This window comes from Diceros bicornis, chromosome 17 (genome assembly GCF_020826845.1).
Source record: "Diceros bicornis minor isolate mBicDic1 chromosome 17, mDicBic1.mat.cur, whole genome shotgun sequence".
Classification (NCBI taxonomy): Eukaryota; Metazoa; Chordata; class Mammalia; order Perissodactyla; family Rhinocerotidae; genus Diceros; species Diceros bicornis.
The window spans coordinates 30,172,252-30,194,865 of NC_080756.1; the positions used below are offsets into that span (position 1 = coordinate 30,172,252).

General features: G+C 35.7%; 1 protein-coding gene across 1 annotated transcript in view; it reads left to right on the forward strand.

The window, feature by feature from the left end:
• Positions 1 to 22,614, forward strand: part of LOC131416196 (vitamin D3 hydroxylase-associated protein-like) — a 50,778-nt gene that overhangs the window by 14,636 nt on the left and 13,528 nt on the right. Inside the window, 5 exon segments of the mRNA XM_058558516.1 lie at positions 630 to 755; positions 4,832 to 4,929; positions 6,087 to 6,186; positions 21,476 to 21,519; positions 21,887 to 21,926. Coding sequence (XP_058414499.1) covers positions 630 to 755; positions 4,832 to 4,929; positions 6,087 to 6,186; positions 21,476 to 21,519; positions 21,887 to 21,926 — 408 coding nt within the window.

The following is a 22,614-nucleotide window of genomic DNA, read 5'->3' on the forward strand; positions in this document are numbered from 1 at the left end:
CTAGAAGATATTGAGGCTAACCTACCTCTGAGCTGCTCTTGCCTTGGGTTTGAGGCATTTACCCTGCTCCAGCTAGACTCCGATCATGGCTCTTATTTGGCACCGCGGCTTACATTTTCCAGTTGGCTGCTTATGGTTATGTTGCTCATGGTAAAGGCATCAAGTGGAACTAATTGACATGTTTGGGAATTGAACCTGAGAACTTGGCCTTCGTCATTGTGCTTGGTAATTCCAGGTACTGCCCAGCAGCTTGAGAGAAATGATTATTTTAGAGTTATTATATCATTTCTACTAAAAATAAAAATAATAGGCATCACTTGTGAGTGTTTCCCATATGGTAAGTAGAGTGCCATGAATCCTATAGTAACCCCAAAAGTTAGATGTCATTATTGAATTTTTGGAGGCAGTAAGAGACCCAGAGTTTAAGGATATTAAATAATCTGTCCAAGTATAACTAGTTAGCAGCACGTGGGGTTTGAATCCATGTAAATTTCTTGTCATACACCAAGCTACCAATAAGAAACAAGAGAAATATTTTGCTGAAGTCTTTCTCTTTCCAACTGACTGTAACTAATAATGTTTTCTTAACCATATTTTCTTCCCTGTGATATGTTCAACTCTTCCCGTAGGTGTACTCTAGATCCAAGCCCCTATGTATTGGCTATTATGAATCAGATGGTTTCAGCCAACCAATTCCCAGTGTGAAGAGAGCTGTCCAGCAGACAAAGAAACTACTAGAGAAGGCAGGACATAAGGTAATCAATTTCCTATGACTCTGGCCTAAGGAAAAGAGCCAGCTCAAATGTGGACTATTTAGTTAGCCAATAATCATGCCTCTATTAATTTCATATACCTATCCTTAGACATTGTTTTAAATCATTAATAATTGATTAATTTATTAAACATCAAGTATCAGTACTATGCTTAATTTGTGCCATGCTTTCACCTAGGTAATAGGAACAATATAAACAAAATCACTGCTCTTTTGTACTTCAGCAAAAATGGACAAAGAGCAAACACATATATAAGTGATGATAAGTGTTACAGAGAAAAATTAAGGCAGTAAGGGTGATAAGAAATTCTTAGACAAGAAAGTGGTGAAAATTTAAGTAGATTGGACAAGGAAGGCGCCTTGACATTTCTAAGGCCTGAAGAGTGAGTTATAAAGATAACCGTGGGAAAATTATTCTAGGCAGAGGAGACAGTAAGTGCAAAGGCCCTGAAGCGAGGTCTTCCCTAATATCTTCAAGAAACAGCAAGGAGGCCAGGGTGGACAGAGTGAAATATGAGTGAGCAAAAGAGTAGTAAGAGATGAGGAGAGAGAAATAACAGAAGGGCCAGATTGTATGGAGCTTTGAAAGCTATTTTAAAGAAATTGGTTTTTATTATAATTACTATGAAAGCCAGAGAGCGATTTGGATCATAGAAGTAATATTATTTGATTTATGTTTAAGAAGGATTACTTTAGCTGTTGTGTTGAGAAGTGATGGTGGGAGAGGGACAAGGGCTTAAGCAGAAACCAGTTATGGCCCTATTGCAATAATGTAGGCAAGAGATGATGGGAGTGTGAAAAGTGTTAGAATGCTGGTTAATTTTTGACTAGAGCCCAAGGACTTCCTGATGGATGGTAAGTGTTGTAAGAGAATGAGAGATGTCAAGGATAACTCCAAGGTTGAACCAAGCACCTGGAAGGGTGTAGTTGCAATTCGCTGAGGTGGAAAAGACAGTGGGAGCAGAGAGATTGCAGAACTAAAGATGTCGGATTGGGATATGTTAAGTTTATGATGCGTATTAGACATCCATGTGGAGAAGCAAAGAGGCAGGTTTCTGGAGGTCAAGAGAGAGGGCCAAGCTGAAGATGTAAATTGGGGTCATCAGCATGTAGATTATATTTAAAAGATGTGAGGACCTAAGAGGTCTCTAAAAGACTAAGTGTAGATAGAGAAGTTCCAAGTTCTAATGACCTGGAAAATACAGAGCTATAGTAGGCATTAGCCAGATACGACTACTAAAGTTAAAATTTAAATTAATTAAAATTAAATAAGATTAAAATTTAGTTCCTCAGTTGCAATTGCCACATATCAAGTGCTCAGTGGCCACAACTGGCTAGTGGCTACCTAATTGGAGAGTTCAGCTGTAGAACATTGCCTTCATGCAGAAGATTCTACCGGGCAGCTATTGTAAAGATTGGGAAGATGAGACTCCAACAAAGGAGACGGAAAAAGAGCAAGTGTATGATCCTGGAGGCTGAATGAAAATGGTCCATCAGGAAGAATAAAGCAATAAAGTGGGCCAAAATACTGCTGATGGGTCTAGCAAGATGAGAACTGAAAACTGGTCTTTGGATTAACCAATGCAAGGTCACTACCAATTTTTCTTCCATGATTGGAGCAAAGATCTGATAGGAGTGGGTTCAAGAAAGAATGGGAGAAAAAAATGAAAAGAAAAAAGAATATTAACCGCTCTTTCAAGGATTTTTGCTGGGAGCAGAGAAAAGGTGCTCATAGCTGGAGAAGGAATATGAGATTGGTAGAACATTTTATCTACCAATGTTAGTATGTGTATTCTGATGGAAATCATCCAGCTTGAAGAGAAAAACCTGATAATATAGGACAGGGGGAGATGGAGAGAGAAGGAAGGCGGAAGAATATATAACTGGAGCAAGTCCCCTGAATAGGTGAGAGGGCATGGAATCTAGCATACAAGTATAGTGGTGAATTGGATAAAAACTAAAGAAAAGTCAGATGACATGGACACAAATGAGGGTAGGTGGTTAAATATGGTTATGTGATGTTGTGGAAGTTCTCTTCTTATTCTCTCTTTTCTCAAGAAAATAGGAACCAAGGTCATGGGCTGAGAATAAAGATAGGGATGGAAGCATTGGAGGCTTGAAGAGAGAGGAGAAAGCATAAGAGAATGATTTGGCAAAATGGGAGAGTGAATGGACTAGGAAATGTAATGCAATTGTTGGGTGTACTATTGAGCATTCTCTTATGGTTAATGGATATGAATATAGAGTGAGAACATGTAACATGGATATATATTTTAGTCCAGCCATCTTCGCTTGCATTTTGTGGGAGTAGGTAGAGAGTTGAATTTAACCAGGGTAAGCAAGTACAAAAAAACAAGAGAGTTCAGATTATAGAACAAAGGGAGTTATTATAGTGAAGGATTATGAATTTTAGGCTGTGTCATGTGGCAAGTGAGGACATGAGGGCGATAAGGAACAGTGTAATGCTGGTAGCATCAATATACTGTGTGTCCTGGTTGATGAAATTGAAAAATGTAGCAAGTGGAGTGTTAGTGGGAATGAATGAGATAGGAGAGAGACAGGAGATGAAAGTCAAAGAACAACATGCTTAAACCGGAGATTCTGGAACAGTTGCAGTTATTGGTAATGACATGCTCAAGAGTGTGACTGCATGAGTGAGTAGCTAAGGTCTGATGGAAATCAAGACAATCAGAGAAGAGAAGGTCAAGGAACCAAGACACCAGGATGCTGGAAGAATTGTTGATGTGACTATTGAAATAACCAAAAATAACACAGGTATTGTATTGAAAAAGTGATTGATTGTGAGCCAGTAGTGAAAATCTATAATGCTTCTATTAGTTTTGTTCATTAAAGCAATATTTATTGAGTACTTTCAATAGAGTACTATTCTAGATCCTGGAGATAAAGTAGGTATGATTTCTTCCCTTTTGGAGTTTTCCAGCCCCAAAAATATAAGATGATATTAAAATAAATTAAATCTTAATTGTATTATTTTCATCACTACTTGAAAGATTGGAATAGGTCCTCAGTGGGCTATTTTATGTGCAGTTTTCTTTGTTCTGGATGAATTACCATCTTTTTCTGTTTTGTTCCAAATTGTTAGTACAAGTATAGCAATTTATGAATGGGCCTTGGAGAATATAAAACTAAAAAAATAATACCATGAAAATATCTCCTTTGGTTACACCAAATATTTTTACCATTAAATGAAAGTAATTTGTTTCCGAAAAATTATTAACCACATAAATAACAATAAAACAATAGAAAATAAACAAACAATTAAAATAGACGCTGCATATTCTAATTTTACAATTCTTTTCTGGGTAGTATATTCACTATTACATTAAGAGCCACTGCTTCTTTAGCTACATTGTTTCTCTTTTATCAGTCACTTTCTACATGATTTTTAAAAAATGTACCCAATTCCATTTTTTTTCTTATAAAAACCTAATGAAATACACTATTCTTGAAAGTATTGGTTCTTCTTTTAATAATAGGAGGCTTAGTCCCTACACTGAATTCCCAGGTGTACTTAATAAACTTGCTGACTCTCTTTGAAGGTGAATGTCTTCAACTTTTAGAAACTGTTCTTATTTTACACAATAAAAATATGTTAGAGTTTTCATGCTTAATAAACACACATCATTTCCCAATATTTGTTAATATTTCAAATTGTACTTCAATGACAAGAAAGACAATGAAATATGGCCAATACTTGGGAGTCAGGAACCACCATTCTTAATATTCACCCTAGACCCACCATCAAATTTCACTTTGACTCTCTAAGGTAACCTTAATTTGAGATTTTAGTATGATTTAAAGCCTAGTGTTACAGCATTATGCAGTGAATAATTCTACTATAGTATTGAAGAAGTCACATCAGGCAGCTGTGATGTCTAGATTAGCCATTCTAATTTTCACTTCCCCTTCCTTTCTCCCTCTCCTGTGCCACCCCAACCCCAGGTTCATCCTTTCCTGTAAATCAAGATTTTATTACAAGATAAATGAACTACGTTTTTGCTAAAGATATTTCTCTTACCCTCTCTGTCTTCTCTTGAGCTTATTCCCTTCTCTGTTCCACGAACTGATCACATGGTTTATGAACTCTTTTTCGGAGGTGTTTTTGAAGATGGAATGGAAGGCTTACATGATGTGTTGTAAGTTACTGCTGTCTGAGAGGGCAAAAATTCTGGTTAGTTTTCAGAAACTTATGTCCCTGGGGGAGGATTACTTTTCTAGTTTTGTGATTTTCATTATTTTAGAAGGTCAATTTTTTTTTTTATGACTGGATGAAATGGTCCCTAGGGTGGTATTAGGAAACCTATGCTTTGGCTTTAATCCATTAGTGTGGGGTCATTGGATTATTGTCATTTCTACCACCTATAAAATGAGAACAAGAATCTTACATTTTGATAAGAAATAAATGACAGACATGTAGAATTGCCTTGAAAGTAAAAGTCTTCAAATAATACAACTATTACTGTCATTTTATAACTACTCTAGGATACATATTTATGTCACTCTGTTCTCATCATATATGTAAAGAACCACAATGTGGAGCACAAGGGTGATATTTCGCTTATATAAAATTAAGTTTGTAGTACTGTTTGGATGAGCAGAAACATTTGTAATAAAATATACAATGGGCAATTGCAATCTTATCTCCAAAGTGTTCATTTATTTGTTTGCAAAATAAGAAGAAAAATTTATATCACACAGATCAATAATTATGAATGGCAATATTTTAAACTCATTTTTCCATGTCAGGAAACCCATCAATTAAAGTGAAGTGACAAGAAAAGATTTTATTTGAATCAGACGCAATACGAGTTTGTCTAACATTAATGGACTTCTGATAGATTAAATTTACTAGATCACACATTTGAGTGTGTGTGTTTTAAATTTTGAAGTATAGCTGGGTTAACTTTAAAAAAATTTGAATCATATTTCTGCAAGATCCACATGGCATTTCGTGGAACTATCAGATTCTGCATAAAACAAAATTTCTAGCTTCTAAGAAAGATTATTATCCAGCTTTCAGACAAAAACAAGTCGATCTGAGAACTGGTCCTAATTAAAACATCTGGTAAAGGCCTATTCTTGTCATTAATACTTGTCTTAGATACAAATAAATCCCATCCATCAGTAAATCTTCCAGACGGGGAATTAGAGAGGAGGAGTTTTCACTTAGTTTACCATTGAGACCACCTGGCTTGGCAGTGAAAAGACTGAGACAAGGGAAGGAAGCATTGCTTTATTAGATTTGGGGGCAAGAGGCCAATTATCCCTAAAAGTCTCTCCTTTCTTTTCCTAGGAAAAATGAAATGATTGATCCTTACATAGGCTACCTATTCAAACTGAGCTCTTATCCAGCATTCATCAAGCGGATTCTCTCCTTCCTGTTAAAGCCCATGGTGAGTAGCATAACATCCCTCCTTCTTGCTGGGATAGCCAGAGAACTGAGTATAGAGGAAGAGGGAAGCTTGCTACTCAATAAAGACATTTTTGCCTCACATTGCCTACCTCAAGTTAAACCTTAGGGCAAGTTACAACCAAAGACGCTCTCAGAAATATAAATAACTTTTTCAGGTTGAAATAACCCAATACATAGATACAAGGTACTGCCTCTTTAGGAGTCCTTACCTCAAGAAATTCAAGCGCCAAGTAAAAGAGTTTGTTTCCTATCCTGATACTGGCAACGCTTTGGAAACAATCCCATTGTGACATCTAGATTTACTGGGGTCTGTGGCTTCAGATCTAAGGAAATTCATGAAATGAACAGTGTGATTTTACTGTGACCCTAGAGATTTGGGTCTACTCTAAGGCAGGACTTAAAGGAGGAAAGGGGCCACTTCAATTGAATAATCCCTCCGTTCATCAAAGAGAGGTCTAAGATAAAGGGAAAATCCATGAGCCATCTATTTGGACCAAGTATTTCCCCCATATTTTGTTGTCCCTCAAATAATGTGCTCGCCTATAGGTTTGTCTTAATGTAAACTCACTGCCCTAGGGCTGCGAAAGCACTGCGCTGACATTTTAGGAATATGCAATGATGTTTTCCTTCCCTGGGGTTGCTTTAGTGGGGTGATGGTTTTCTCTGGTGTTTAAAAATATCTCCCAGAGTCAGCTGCAGTGGGGCCAGCACAGCCAATCAATGAGCTGAGGGTGCTTACATAGCCATGCTCAGTTCTTTCTAAGTCTACGGCTTTTGCTTTCTTCTAGCAAAAAGCAGATGGAAAGAAAGTTGTTCTGTGACTAGTGACTAGTTGATGACATGTTTGTCTTTAAGAATGTGAGCTTTAAACTAGAAACATCAGATGTATCTTTGTAGAAATTATAAAATTGGACCAATTATTAGCATTGCCACATGCAAGAAATTTCTGGATTTGTACCGGGTATCTAATATGTAACAGAGAGGAAACTTGGTTACACCTCAGGTATAAATCATTCCGCCCTCAAGATCAGGCAATATAATCTGGGAAATGATTCTTTGCTGTCTTCTTCTCTGTGCTCGTATTAAGCAAGTGACCAACCACACCTACTTAAAAAAATGATTGTTTAACTACCTTGGCATTCTTGGATCCTGTTGATTATTTTCATTTTGTATATTAATGAACTTCATTTTTTAGAGCACTTTTAGGTTCACGGTAAAATTGAGAGGAAAATACAGAGAGTTCTCATATACCCCCTCTCCCCTCAACACAAGCTCCACTACTGTTGACATCCCACACCACAGTGGTGCATTAAATATAATCAATAAACCCACATTGTCACATCATTATCACCCAAAGTCCACAGTTTACATTAGGGTTCATTCTTGGCATTCTATAGGAATTGAACAATATATAATGACATGTATCCACCATTGTAGTATCATACCAAATAGTTTCACTGCCCTAAAAATCCCCTGTGCTTTGCCTATTCATCTCTCCCTCCCCTCTAACCCATGGCAACCACTAAACTTTTTACTGTTTTCATAGTATTGCCTTTTCCAGAATGTTAAGTAGTTGAAATCATATTATATGTAGCATTTTCATATTGGCCTCTTTCACTTAGTAATATGCATTTAAATTTCCTCCATGTCATTTCATGGCTTGGTAGCTCATTTCTTTTTAGTACCAAATAATATTTCATTGTCTGGACGTACCACGGTTTATTTACCCATTCATCTATTGAAGGACATTTTGGTTACTTCCAAGTTTTGACAACTATGAATACAGCTGCTATAAACATCCATGTACATGTTTTTGTGTAGACGTGTTTCCAACTTTTTTGGGTAAACACCAAAGAACACGATTCCTGGATTATACATTAAGAGTATGTTTAATTTTGTAAAAAAATTTGCCTAACTGTCTTCCAAAGTAGCTGTATCATTTTGCATTCCCACCAACAGTGAATGAGACGTCCTGTTGCTCCACATCCTTGTCAGCATATGATGTTGTCAATGTTTTGGATTTTGGCCATTTTAATAGGTGCATAGTAGTATCTCAATGTGGCTTTAGTTTGCATTTCCCTGATGACACATGAGGTGCAGCATCTTTTCAGATGCTTATTTGCCGTCTGTATATATTCTTTGATGAGGTGTGTGTTAAAGTCTTTGGATCTTTTTTTTTTTAATTGGGTTGTTTGTTTTCTTATTGTTGAGTTTTAAGAGTTTTTTATGTGTTTTGGATAACAGTCCTTTATCAGATGCGTCTTGTGCAAGTATTTTCTCCCAGTCTGTGGTTTTTCTTCTTATTCTTTTGATAGTGTCTATTGCACAGCAGAACTTTTTAATTTTAATGAAGGTCCAGCTTAGCCTTGTATAATTTTTACTTTCTCAACATTAAGTATGATGTTACCTGTAGGTTTTTTGTAGATGATCTTTATCAAGTCGAGGACGTTTCCTTCTATTGCTAGTTACTCATTTTTGAGTATTGAATTTTGTCAAATGCTTTTTCTTCATCTATTGATATGAGCATATGATTTTTCTGTTGTCCTGATGATGGATTACATTGATTTTTGAATGTTGAACTTGCCTGTCATACCTAGGATAAATCCCACTTGGTTGTGGTATATAATTATTTTTATACATTGTTGGATTTGATTTGCTAATATTTTGTTGAGGATTTTTACACCTATGTTCATGAGACATATTGGTCTATAGTTTTATTTTCCTGTAATGTCTTTGCCTGTGTTTGGCTTTAGGGTAAGACTGGATTCATAGAATGAGTTAGGAAATATTCCCTCTGACATCTTCAGGAAGAGATTGTAGAAAACTATTGTAATTTATTCCTCAAACATATGGTAAAATTTACCAGTGAACCCAGTTGGACCTGGTGTTTTCTGTTTTGGAAGGTTATTAATTATTGATTTAACTTCTTTAGTAGATATAGGCCTATTCAGATTGTCCATTTCTTTTTGTGTGAGTTTTGGCAGATTGTGTCTTTCAAGGAATCGGTCCATTTCACCCAGGTTGTCTAATTTGTGGGCATAGGCTTTTTCACAATATTCCTTTATGATATCTTTACTGTCTATGTGATTTGTAGTGATGTTCCCTCTTTTATTTCTGCTATTAGTAATTCGTGTCTTCTCTCCTTTTTTCTTAGTTATCCAGGCTAGAGGCTTATCAATTTTATTGATCTTTTCAAAGAATAGCTTTTGGTTTTGTTGATTTTTCTCTGTTGATTTCCTGTTTTCAATTTCATTGATTTCTGCTGGAGTTTTTATCATTTCTTTACTTCCATTTATTTTGGATTTAATTTTCTCTTCTTTTTCTAGTTTTCTACAGTGGAACTTTATATTATTGATTTTTAGATCTTTTTCTTTTCTAATTTATGCAATGAATGCTATGAGTTTCCCTCTAAGCACTGCTTTTGCTGCATTCTGCAAATTTTGATAAGTAATGTTTTCATTTTCATTTAGTTCAAAACTATTTTTAAATTTCTCTTCAGCTTTCTTCTTTGACCCTTGTGTTATTTAGAAGTGTGTTGTTTAATCTCCAAGTATTTTAGGATTTCCCAGTTATCTTTCTATTATTGAGTTCTATTTTAATGCCTTTGTGGTAAAAGCAGGCATAGTATGACTTTTTTGTGTGTGTGTGTGAGAAAGATCAGCCCTGAACTAACATACGATGCCAATCCTCCTCTTTTTGCTGAGGAAGATTGGCTCTGGGCTAACATCCATGCCCATCTTCCTCTACTTTATATGGGACACTGCCTCAGCGTGGCTCGACAAGCAGTGCGTCAGTGTGCACCTGGGATCCAAACCGGCGAACCCCGGGCCGCCGCAGCAAAGCGTGCGCACTTAACCACTTGTGCCACCAGGCCAGCCCCAGTATGACTTTTATTCTTTTAGATTTGTTAAGGTGTATAGTACGGCCCAGAAATTCTTGGCCAATTTTCCATGTGCACTTGAGAAGAAGCTGTCGTTGAATGAAGTAGTCTATAGATGTCAATTATATCCATTGATGGTGCTATTCAGTTCAACTATGTCCTTCCTGATTTTCTGCCTGCTGAATCTCTCCATTTCTGGTAGAGGGATATTAAAGGCTCCAACTGTAATAGTGAATTCCTCTATTTCTCCTTGCACTTCTATCAGTTTTGCCATACATATTTTGATGCTCTGTTGTTAGGTACATACATGGTTAGGACTGTTATGTCTTCTTGGAGTATTGACCCACTTAAAATTATGTAATGCCCCTTTTTATCCCTGGTAACTTTCCTTGATCTGAAATCTATACTTTCTGAAATTAATATAGCTGCTCTTAGGTTGTTTTTTTTTTTTTTTTTTTTGGTGAGGAAGATTTGCTCTGAGTTAACATCTCTTGCCAATCTTCCTCTATTTTTTATGTGGATTGCTGCCACAGCATAGCTTGACAAGTGGTGTAGGCCCATGCTTGGGATCCAAACCCACGAACCCAGGCTGCCGAAGCAGAGCATGTTGGACTTAACCATTATGTCATGGGTCCAGCGCCCTATTCTTGCTTTCTTTTTATTAGTGTTAGCATGGTATATCTTTCTCCATCCTTTTACTTTTAATCTATCTACGTCTTTATATTTAAAGTGGGTTTCCCACAGACAAAATATAGTTAGGTCTTGTTTTGGGATCCACAGAGATTTAGTTGGTGCATATGTGTTTAAAGTGATTATTGATCTAATTGGATTAATATCTACCATACTTGTTCCTGTTTTCTATTTGTTGCTCTTGTTCTTTGTTCCTATTTTGTATTCTGCCCTTTTATGCCTTTTGTGATTTTGGTTGAACATTTTAATAATTCTACTTTTTCTCCTTACTTAGCATATCAGTTTACTTCTTGTTTTTACTTTTCATAGTGATTGCCCTAGAGTTTGCCATATACGTTTACAGCTAATCCAAGCCCACTTTCAAGTAACACTACACTGCTTTACAGGTGGTGTGAGTACCTTATGATAAGAAATAACCCTAATTCCTCCCTACTGCCCTTGTACCGTGGCTGTCATTCATTTCACTTATAGGTAAGTGTATGTGTGTGTGTATATATTTGCATAATATGAATATGTTGTTGCTATTGTTATTTTGGACATATCTGTTAAGTCAATGAAGAATAAGAAAAATTAAAGTTCTCATTTTATTTTTCTTATTTCTCCTCCAACACTTTTCCTTTCTTTATGTAGATCCAAGTTTCTGAAATATATTATTTTCCCTCTCTCTGAAGAACTTCTTTTAACGTTTCTTGCAGGCCTACAGGGAACAGATTCCCTCAATTTTTTTTGTCTAAGAAAGTCTTTTTTTCTCCTTCACTTGTGAAGGATAACTTCACGGGATATAGAATTCTAGATTGGTGGTTTTTTCTATCAACACTTTGAATTTTTCACTCCATTCCCTTCTTCTTGCCTGGTTTCTGAAGAGAAGTCAGATATATTTCTTATCTTTATTCCTCCATAAGTAAGAAAATTTTCCCCTCTGGCTCCTTTCAAAATTTTTCCTTTATCTTTGATTTTCTGAAGTTTGAATATGGTGTGCCTAAGTGTAGATTTTTGGGCATTTACCCTGTTTGGTGTTCTCTGATCTTCCTGGGTCTGTGGCTTGGTGTCTGACATTATTAATTTGGGGAATTTCTCAGTCATTATTAGTTCAAATATTGCTTCTGTTCCTTTCTCTCCTTGTTCTCCATCTGGTACTCCCATTATGTTATGTTAGATCTTTTGAAATTGTCTCACAGTTCCTGGATATTCTATTCTTTCTTTCTCTCGCAGTCTTTATTCTCTTTTCTTTTGAGTTTTGGTTTTTATTGTCATATCATCAAACTCAAATTCTTTACGCAGCCATATCTGGCCTGCTAACAAGCCCATCAAAAGCATCCTTCGTTTCTATTACAGTGCTTTTGATCTCTAGAATTTCTTTTTGATTCTTTCTTATAATTTCCATCTCTCTGTTTACATTATCCACCTGTTATTGCATGTTGTCTACTATTTCAGTTAAAGCTATTATCATATTAATCAGAGTTTTAAAAAAAATTCCTAATCTGATAAGTCAAACATTCCTGCCATATTGGACTCTGATTGCAATATTTGTTCATTCTCTTCAAGTTGTGTTTTTTATCTTGTATTACGCCTTGTAATAATGTAAATAAGCCTTTAGTAATATAGTGGTAAGTTGTGTGTGGGTGGGGGAAACTTCTCTAATCCTATGATTAGGTTTTAGTCTTTTGGTGAGCCTGTGCCCTGGACTGTAAACTTCACAAGTACTTCTCAGTTTTTTCCCACTCAGCTGGGACAAGATGGCTAGAAGAGGCTGTCATTGGTTATTTCCCTTCTTCCACATGGATGACTAGATGGAGCTGGAATTGGGTATTTCCCTCCCCTCAGATTAGTTAGGCTTTGGTAAAACCTCAGCAGGTTAGGTTTTGATAAAATAATTTCTCCTGAAGAAAGGCCTTTTAAAGTAGAACAGAATTCTCTGGCATATTTTTAAACGGTTTTTTTCCCCCTCCCCCTGCCAGAAGCACAAGGGGATTTTTCTCTGATATTCACTGTGAGGACCTGGTAGAGCTCCTGAAGGTAAAACTCACAAAGTGTGGAGTTCCCTCTGACTGGGTTCCCCTGCGTTTTTAATTCTCAGAGTTGTCTACACTGAGCCCCCAGCAACTTGTCAATTACAGTTCAGGTTTTCCTCCCCCAGCACTAGTTCCTCTGGACGTTTTTGTTCAGGGGTTTCTGCTCCATTAAGTTGTGATTCTCCATATCCACTTGTCTGTCTCCCGATTTTTGAGGCAGCGGTTTGCCTTTAGACCTCACTTTTCTGACAAATCTCAGAAGAGTTGTCGATTTTTTTCAGTTTGTTCAGCTTTTTACTTGATGTTAGAATGGCATGGTGACTTACAAGCTTCTTAGATACCAGACTGGAAACTAGAAGGCTGTTGATTCTTAAATTCAACTTCTGTTGTGTAGTAGAGCAAAGAATTTTCACTGCCTTCCCTGCCTAACTTGTCTCAACTGAAAAGATTTGTGTCAATTGAAAATATTCTTTTCTCATCTCGTTCTGAACAACTTTCTCTATGGACAGCATCATTGTTTGGCAAACCCAGTGCACATGATTCTGACAGGGTGTTTTGAGTGAATAGAATATGTTTCACGATGCTAAAGAAGGCCTGAATATTAACTCTCCATTTAAAAAACTGGGAAGACTAATCTAGTCAGCTCAAGTAATTTTATGCCCTTTAACTCTTCCAAGGCAATCTCAGAATTGACTTAGGAGAACATTACATATAGCTAAGTGTCAAGAAGTTCTCTATTCAATATTCTTAACTAATTTTCAGTCGCCTTATGATGTCTTCACTGAAGTGCCCCTCAGTACCATCACTTTGTGAGGGCTGTTTACAACCTGTTTTGAAATATATTCCTTCCACCTTGACATTCATAACTCAGGAGACTGGAATTAAGACAAGGGATCCTGATTTCACCAGCAGTAGCTAAGTTTGTAGCATTCCTTTCTTGGTATTCCTGTTTTTTCTATTCTTCATTTCTGAGGCTGACACTGGAAATGTCCACCTTGGAGTACAAGCCTATAATCAGCCTGCCCCAAATGCTGTCTTTATCTGTGGTCTTGGAGTCGAAATGGCTCTCAGAAGAATATGAGACTAGGTTTTCTAGCAACCAATAAGTAAACTATCCATTATTGTCGAGTTTACAGAAATTATTTACAGAAATAATTCTAAGGATTTCCCCTACTGGCAGGAAGAATAATGCCTGGAATCAGCTCGGGCTCTGGATCCTAGTCTCAGTCCCAAAGGAGGATTTATTCTAAAGAAATATGTTATCTTTTAGAGTCCAAGGGGAGAGAGAAATGTGACTGGAATTGAAGAAGAAACTAGAATAAGAAATTCAAAAGCTATTAGAACCCCGTATTTCATCAGTGCTTATCTTTTCAAGTCTGCATCATCTCTCTTCCTGTAGGCTGCTTTCCTTGCTTTTCCAGCCACCCTGCAGAGACTGCCTGGCAGTTATTGCATTTAGAGGGTAATAATTAATCACATCCCTTTTCCCTCATGGGTTCTGAACCAATTTTAGAGATGTATGAGTCAGACAGATGATGGTAAAAATATCAACCTTATTCTTAGTGAGACTGGATTGGAGAATGTGGGTGAGATTTAAGGCCAAATGCGCTTCCTACTACTTTCCCTCCTGAGTTAAACCCTCTCAGAAATACAGGTCTCACCCCTGCAGGGACAGAGTCTCTCCAGGAAACTTACACCACAGAGGAACAGACAAGGCAAGAAGATCCTGGGGAGAAGAGCCATTCATGTGCAAGGTCTTAATTCTGCTCAAAGAAAACGAAGAAGTTCAGAGTGTCAGTATCTAACCATTCAGATAAATCAATTATGAGTAAGACTTTCAGTCTCTCTCTCTGCACTTTTAGTCTCTCTGGGAAAAGGCAACTGTGAGAACAAAAGGGCATGCATTTCTTCTCAAATAAATCATTTAGTCTTATTTTTAAAAGACCTGGTGAAAAAAAGTCACAGTGACTCAGTTGGGTGAGGTGTCTTCAGTATATTCAATCAGAGTAGCTGGGGTAGAGGTTCTGTGCAAGCCAAATTTGGCTGCCAGAAATTCTCCCCATTGAGCTTGAAGCTGGCACCCCAGAGAAAAGCAAAGGTTGTGAGCTTGGCAGATGCCTTAAAAATCTTTAATACATGCTTCCACTAGCTGTAAATGAGTAAAGCACTTCTTTGGTGACGTTTTATTTTCATATAATTTCCAACTTACAGAGAAGCTACAAGAATAGTACAAGGAACTCCCAGATTCATCAGTGGTTTACGTATTGTCTCAGTTGTTTTATCTTTCTCTCTAAATGTCTTTCTTTTTGCATATTATTTTTTTAACCCTGAGAATAATTTGGTGATATCATGCCCCTTTATCCCTAAATATCTTAGTGTGTTTTTCCAAAGAAAAATGATATTCTTTAACGTAATCAGAGTATGCTTATCATAATCAGGAAATTGAACATCAATACATTACTATTATCTAATCCCGAGTTCATATTCTGTTGTACTCAATTGTCCAGTAATGTTCTTTCTGGCACTTTTTTCCTCCAAAAATGAATTCCATTCAGGATCATATATTACATTTAGTTATCAAATCTTTTTAGCCTACTTTCATATGGAACAATTCCTAAATCTTCTTTGTCTCTGTGACCTTGATCTTTTTCAAGAGTACAGGACATTGTAGAATGTCCCTGATTATTGATGTTTCCTTAAAATCAGATTATGTATTTCTTGGTCCAGAATGTCTCTGAAGTAAGGCTATGTTCTTCTCAATGCCTCATATAAGGAGGCCTGTGATGTCAGTTTCTCCCAATTTTGATAATATTACCTTTGATTTCTTGGTGAAAATGGTTACTGCCAGACTTCTCTATTGTAAATTTCCTATTTTCTCCTTTTTATTAATAAATGATAATTGTGGAGATACTAGATGCTGCACGTTTCCTGTGTATAATCAAATTTTCACCCACTAGTTTTATCTTCCCTTCTTGATTTTCCAACTTTATTGTTTGTTATATAGTTGTTAATATTCATTCTATTGTAAGGAAGAGCTTTCCCTTTCCCCCTATTTATCTCTTCACCTAATTTATATACATATGGGCTAAATAATTAATTCTTATTTTATGAACTGGATTATTATTTTCACTATTATTTATCTTTATGCTCAAATTCTTCAAGATCTAGCCAGTAGGAATTCCTTTCAACTGGCTCCTGTGTCCCTTTATTATGGCCTCATCCTTTTCTGTGCACTTCTTTTCTTTCTGCTGTAACAGGATGTTCCAGGCTCCATTTCTATTTCTCCTGCTCCAGCCCTTCAAGTAGCCTGCTTCCTTTTAATGAAGAATAGTATTTAGAAACTAAATGGTATTTAGGTGTGCTTGTTGCAATTGATATGTCATTGCATCTAGACAGAGCTAAGAAAAAGATAAATTTGAATGGTATATTTCTGCATATTTTTATATTTTGTATATTTCTATATTCAATATATAAAAAATCATGAGTACATATTTATACAATTCCAATCTGGAGCCATAGTGTTTAGGATTTTAGTATTTGCCCTTTCCATATTTGTATAGAATACCACCGTGAACAAGAAAACTATAGTTCAATATTTATTGCCCGTTCTTTTTTTGGGGGGTAATATTCACATTCAGTGAAATGCACAGATCTTACATGCCCAATTTGATAGGTTTTGACAAATAAGCACACTTATATAACCCACATTCTATCAAGAAGTAGAAGATTTTCTTCACCCTAAAAAGTTCCCTCATTCCCTGTCTGATTTTTTTTTTTTACCATAAATTAATTTTCCTGTTCTGGAACTTCATGTATATGAAGTTAGTTTGTCCTCTTTGAGTCTAGCTTCTTTTTGCTCAATGTGTCTGTGAAATTTATCCATGTGTTTGTGTGTATCTGTGTAGTAGTTCATTCTTTTTTATGGTCCACTGCCTGAATATACCATGTTTTAAAAATCCTTCCTCTAGTGCTGGCCTGGTGGTGTAGTGGTTAAGTTCACGTGCTCTGCATCAGCGGCCCAGGGTTCACAGATTCGGATCCCTGGCATGGACCTACACACCGCTCATCAAGCCATACTGTGGTGGCGTCCCATACACAAAGTAGAGGAAGATCGGCATGGATGTTAGCTCAGGGACCATCTTCCTCAAATAAAAAGAAGATTGGCAATTGGCAATGGATGTTAGCTCAGAGCCAGTCTTCCTCACACACACACAAAAAAGCCTTTCTCCAACATTTGGGTAGTTTTCTATAATGCTGGTGTAATCCATGTTTTCATTTTCCTTGAGGGCATACTTAGGAGTAGAATTGCTGAGTCACAGGATAGTAGATGTTTAACGTTATTAGAAACTGCCAAAATATTTTTCAAAATATTTTACCATTTTACACTCATGTCAGCAATGTATGAGAGTTCCAGTTGTTCTACGACTTAATCAATACTTGATGTCAGTATTTTTAATTTTAGCTCTGCTACTCTATATGTTATGGTATTTCATTGTGGGTTTAATTTTTATTTCCCTGTTGATTGATGATGTTGAGTATTTTTGTGTACTTACTAACTATTATATATATCTTATTTTTTGAACTAGGTATTCAATTCTTTAGCTCTTTTTGAAAACTATTTCTTGTTATATATGTGTTCTCAATATAAGTCCTTTGTCAGATATATGTGGTGTAAGTAGTTTCTCCCAGTCCATGGCTTGCCTATTCATGTTCTTAATAGTGTCTTTTAATAGGCAGATGTTTGTAATTCTGACAGTCTAATTTATTCATTGTTTTCATTTTATGGTATTGCTTTCTGTATCCTGTCCAAAAAAATTTGATTATCCCAAAGTCATGAAGATAATCTCTTACATTTTATTCCAGAAGTATATGTTTAGCTTCTATGTTCAGACATATAAGTCATAAGTTCAGACATATAAGTCACAAGAATTAATGCTTGTATATACTGTGAGGTAAGGTTTGGGGGTCTTTTTATTCCATATGGATAAGGTGTTTCAGCACCATTTGTTGAAAGACTTTAATTTCCCCCATTGAATTGCTTTGGGGGATTCAGGTTTTCTATATATAACATCACGTCATCTGCAAATAGTGACAGTTTCACTTCTTCCTTTTCTATTTGGATCCCTTTTATTTCTTTTTCTTGCCTGATTGCTCTGGCTAGGGATTCCTGTACTATGTTAAATAGGAGTGGTGAGAGTGGGCATCCTTGTCTGGTTCCTGTTCTTAGAGGGATAGCTTTCAGTTTTTCACCATTGAGAGTGATATTAGCTGTGGGTTTGTCATATACGGCCTTTATTATGTTGAGGTACTTTCCTTCTATACCCATTTTATTCAGAGTTTTTATCATAAATGGATGCTGTATCTTGTCAAATGCTTTCTCTGCATCTGTTGAGATGATTATGTGATTTTTATTCTTCATTTTGTTAATGTGGTCTATCACATTGGTTGATTTGTGGATGTTGAACCATCCCTGCATCCCTGGAATAAATCCCACTTGAGCATGGTGTATGATCTTTTTAATGTATTTTTGTATTCAATTTGCTAATATTTTGTTGAGGATTTTTGCATCTATGTTCATGTGATATTGCCTGTAATTTTCTTTTTTTGTGTTGTCCTTGTCTCGTTTTGGTATCAGGGTAATGTTAGCTTCGTAGCATGAGGTAGGAAGCTTCCCCTCCTCTTCAATTTTTTGGCAGAGTTTGAGAAGCATAGGCATTAAGTCTTCTTTGAATGTTTGGTAGAATTCACCAGGGAAGCCTCTGGTCCTGGACTTTTATTGTTTGGGAGGTTTTTCATTACTGTTTCGATCTCTTTACTGGTGATTGTCCTATTCAAATTCTCTATTTCTTGGTTCAGTTTTGGAAGGTTGTATGATTGTAAGAATTTATCCATTTGAAAGTTAAAACAGCTTTGAATTCCTGAATAAATCTCTCTTTATAGTAGTATATTATCCATTTTATATAATAGTGGATTTGATTTGTTAATATTTTTCGGAGAATTTCTGCATGTATGCAAATGATGTATTTTTTTAATATTCTTTTCTTCTAATGTCTTTGTCAGATTTTGGTATTAGAGTTATGCCTGTCTTATAAAACAAGGTAGTGATTTTTGATAGCCCATAACTCTGTTTTGTTTTTTATCCAGATTGATAATCTCTGCTTTGTAATTGAAGTATTAAATTCATTTACATTTAATGTAATTATTGATTTGTTTGGATTTAGAACTACCATTTTGCTCTTTACCTTTTATTTATTCTATCTAGTCATACAAAATGGCATCTGTTCATTATTTTTTTGTTTTTTGATGGTCTGGCCCTCCCTTTTTACCATCTAATAAATCAAATGTTTATTAGTGTTCCATTATAATTTCTCTTTTGGATTTTCAGCTCTACTTCTTTCTTTTATATTTTATTGGTTGCTCTAGGGATTACAATATGCATCCTTAAATTTTCACAGTGTATGTAGAGTTGATATTGTATCAGTTCACAAGAAATGTAAGAATCTGGCAATTGTATGGTTTGCTTTAACACCTATACTTCCTGGTATTGTCAAATACGTTACTGTACATATATTATAAATCACATAAGATTGTTATAATTTTTGTTTTAGGCAATCATTAGCCTTTTAAAGAAGTTAATACAATTACAGTTTTATATATATACTCACATATTCACTATTTCTGGTATTCTTTATTTCATCATGCACATCAGGTTTCCACAGGGTGTGTATTCTCTTCAGCAAAAATAATGTTCTTGAATATTTCCCTTACTGCAGGTCTGTTAGCAAAAAATTTCTTCAATTGTCTATCTGAAAACTATCTTAAATTTTCCTTCATAGTGCAATAATGTTTTTACCAAATATACAATTCTAGTTGATAACCCCCCTACTCCCTAGCACTTTATTGATGACTTTCCATTATCTTCGGACCTACATTATTTCTCATGAAAGATTTGTCATTTGCATGGTTTTTCCTCTGTATGCAATGCATCTTTTCTCTGTCTGCTTTCAAAATTTTCTCTTTATCTTTGGATTTTAGCAGCTTGACAATGTTGTGCCTAGGGATATTTCTTTATACTTCTTAGATTTATAAATTGATATTTTTCTTAGTAAATTTGGGTAACTTTTCAGCCATTATTACTTCATATATCTTTTCTATCTTAATTTTTTTCTTCTTCTTCCTCTTGACTCTAATAACATATATGATAGAGTGTATGATATTGTTCTGCGTATTACCGATGCTTTATTTTCAATTTTGGGTTTTTTTTGTTGTTGTTTCTTCAGAGTGAGTGATGTCTAGATGTCTATGGATCGATCTTTAAGTTTAGTGACTCTTCCTTCTCCCACATCCCATCTTATGTAATGGCTGTTCAGTGAAGTTTTCATTTTACATATTTTATTCTTTGCTTTTCGAATTCCCACTTGATTCTTTTTATGGGCTCTATTTCACTGGTAATATTTCCCCATCTACCTATCTGTTCATTCATCATGACCATTTTTTTAAGTCTTTGGACATATTTTTATTAGGTGATTTAAAATACTTATCTGCTAATTTCAACATCCAGATCATCTCTCAAGGTTTGTTTCCACTGACTGCCCTCTCCTTCCAGTTATGGGTCATATTTTCCTGCTTCTTTTCATGTCTAGATTTTTTTTTAATTGTCTGCCAAACATTGTAATTGAGACTCTGAATTTAGCTGTTTTTCTTTAGAGAGAGTTGAGGTATTTGACTTTTGTTTCTGTTTTTTTCACACAGGTAGTTAATTTCCTGATCAGTTAATTTTGATCTTTCAAATTTTATGTTTGAACTTTGTTAGAATTATTCTAGAATAGCTATTACTGTAGTGGTAGAAAAGTCATACTCCTAAGGCTTAGCTTTCCTTCAGTATCAACTGAATAACCATGTTGTTCAGCAAAGTATCTTTCCTCTAGATGTTCAGAAATCTTATGTACCCAAGCACTGTGGGAACTTCAGAATCTTCCTTCAGCTCACAGATCCGCAGGAGCTATTTTTTATATCAACTCACGGTCCTGCACTGCCACACATTCAACATCTAAAAACAGTTGCCTCATATATCTCATTCACGCGCACACACACACACATACGTATATACCGGCATACCTCAGAGATATTGCAGGTGCAATTCCAGACTGCCATAATAAAGTGACTATCACAATAAAGTGAGTCACACAAATTTTTTGGTTTTCCAGTGAATATAAAAGTTGTGTTTATACTGTAGTCTACTAAGTGTTCAATAGTACTATGTATAAAGAAACAATGTACATACCTTAATTAAAAATACTTTATTGCCAAAAATGGCTAAACATCATCTGAGCCTTCCGCAAGTCATAATATTTTTGGTGGCAGAGGGTCCTGTAAAAAACACCATATCTATGAAGTGCGATGAAGTGAAGCACAATAAAATGAGGCATACCTGTATACATAACTTCCAAATACAACATATTTTCCCAATAGAAATCTATTTACCTAGTTTTATATTTCTTTTCAATTTATCTGAAATTTCACTCTGTATCAACTAATAGAATATCATAATATTACAAATACTCATCCATAAAGGAGACATAATTTCCAACGTCAATCTTTGAAAGGCCCAACACAGACTCTATGCTCTGCTTGTACAGTTATAGTTCTTCTTGATGAATCTAAACTCATCTTCTGGCTTCTTCTAGTTCCGACAGCTGGCCACATTCTTAAAGAAAACCTGCGGCTTTGGGTGAGTTTATCTGTGTATGTGCATAAGAGAGTATTAGTTAGATTACTGAGATTTATTGTTCTCAAAGTAGGAAACCTGACACAAATATGACAGTAAAGCCCCATGGTTATTTATGTTGAATGTTTATAGTTGGAGAATAAATGTGGATTTGAGGGTAAAAATATAGTCATATTAAGTTACCAGGAGTAGCAGAAGGAGAAGTACTGGACAAGATAATTTAAAGAAAAATGAAAGAGATTAAATGTGTTTTGGGAAAGGGGAGTGGCTAGTAGATATAAAGAAAGTTCCGAACTTCTGCCAAAACATATTTTGAGGTTATAAACTGGGATATCTGTGTTCACCTTAATGTCTGTGCCATGCATTGCAGGTCAGTGAAGAAAGTCTGGGAGCAACATTCTGCTCTGAAGGTAATTTGCATTTCCTCCACTAAAGATTAGGGTTTGAGCTTTGCTGGTTACTGGATCAATGATACATGTAGTGAGTTGAACATGGATTGCTAAGCATTCACTGTCAAAATAGGGATGACCGCTGTTTCTGCTTTGGTCTCTCATGATTTCTGGTTACCGTAAATCAGCCTTTCCTAAAGCCCTTCTAATTTAAAGCAAACTACATTTTCTTCCCTCTACATATATGACTCAGCCTGTGAAGCCAGTTTTCAGTAAACATGAATTTCTGGGAAATAGTGAGGCTTAGTACAAAGACCATTGGCTTTGAAGATTAAAACAAACAAATAATAACAACAGTAATAAAAAACACTTGAATCCTGAATCTGTTGCTGACTGGCAGTGTAATCTTAGGTCAGGTTTATTTAGTTTTTGTGACATGTTTCCTTATCTATAGATTTAAAATAATCTGTGCTTCACGTGATGGTTATGAGAATTAAATAACAAATATGTCTATAGCTAGAGATGTACATCACCTGGCATAATGCCTGACACATACTAGATATACAGTAAGTCGTTATTCTTTCTTCACTCATGACTAAAGATTGTCTAGACCTGGAGTTGGCAATTTTTTTCTATGAAGAACCAGATACTAAATATTTTATGCTTTGTGGGCCATACCATCTCTGTCACAGTTACTCATCGCTGCCAT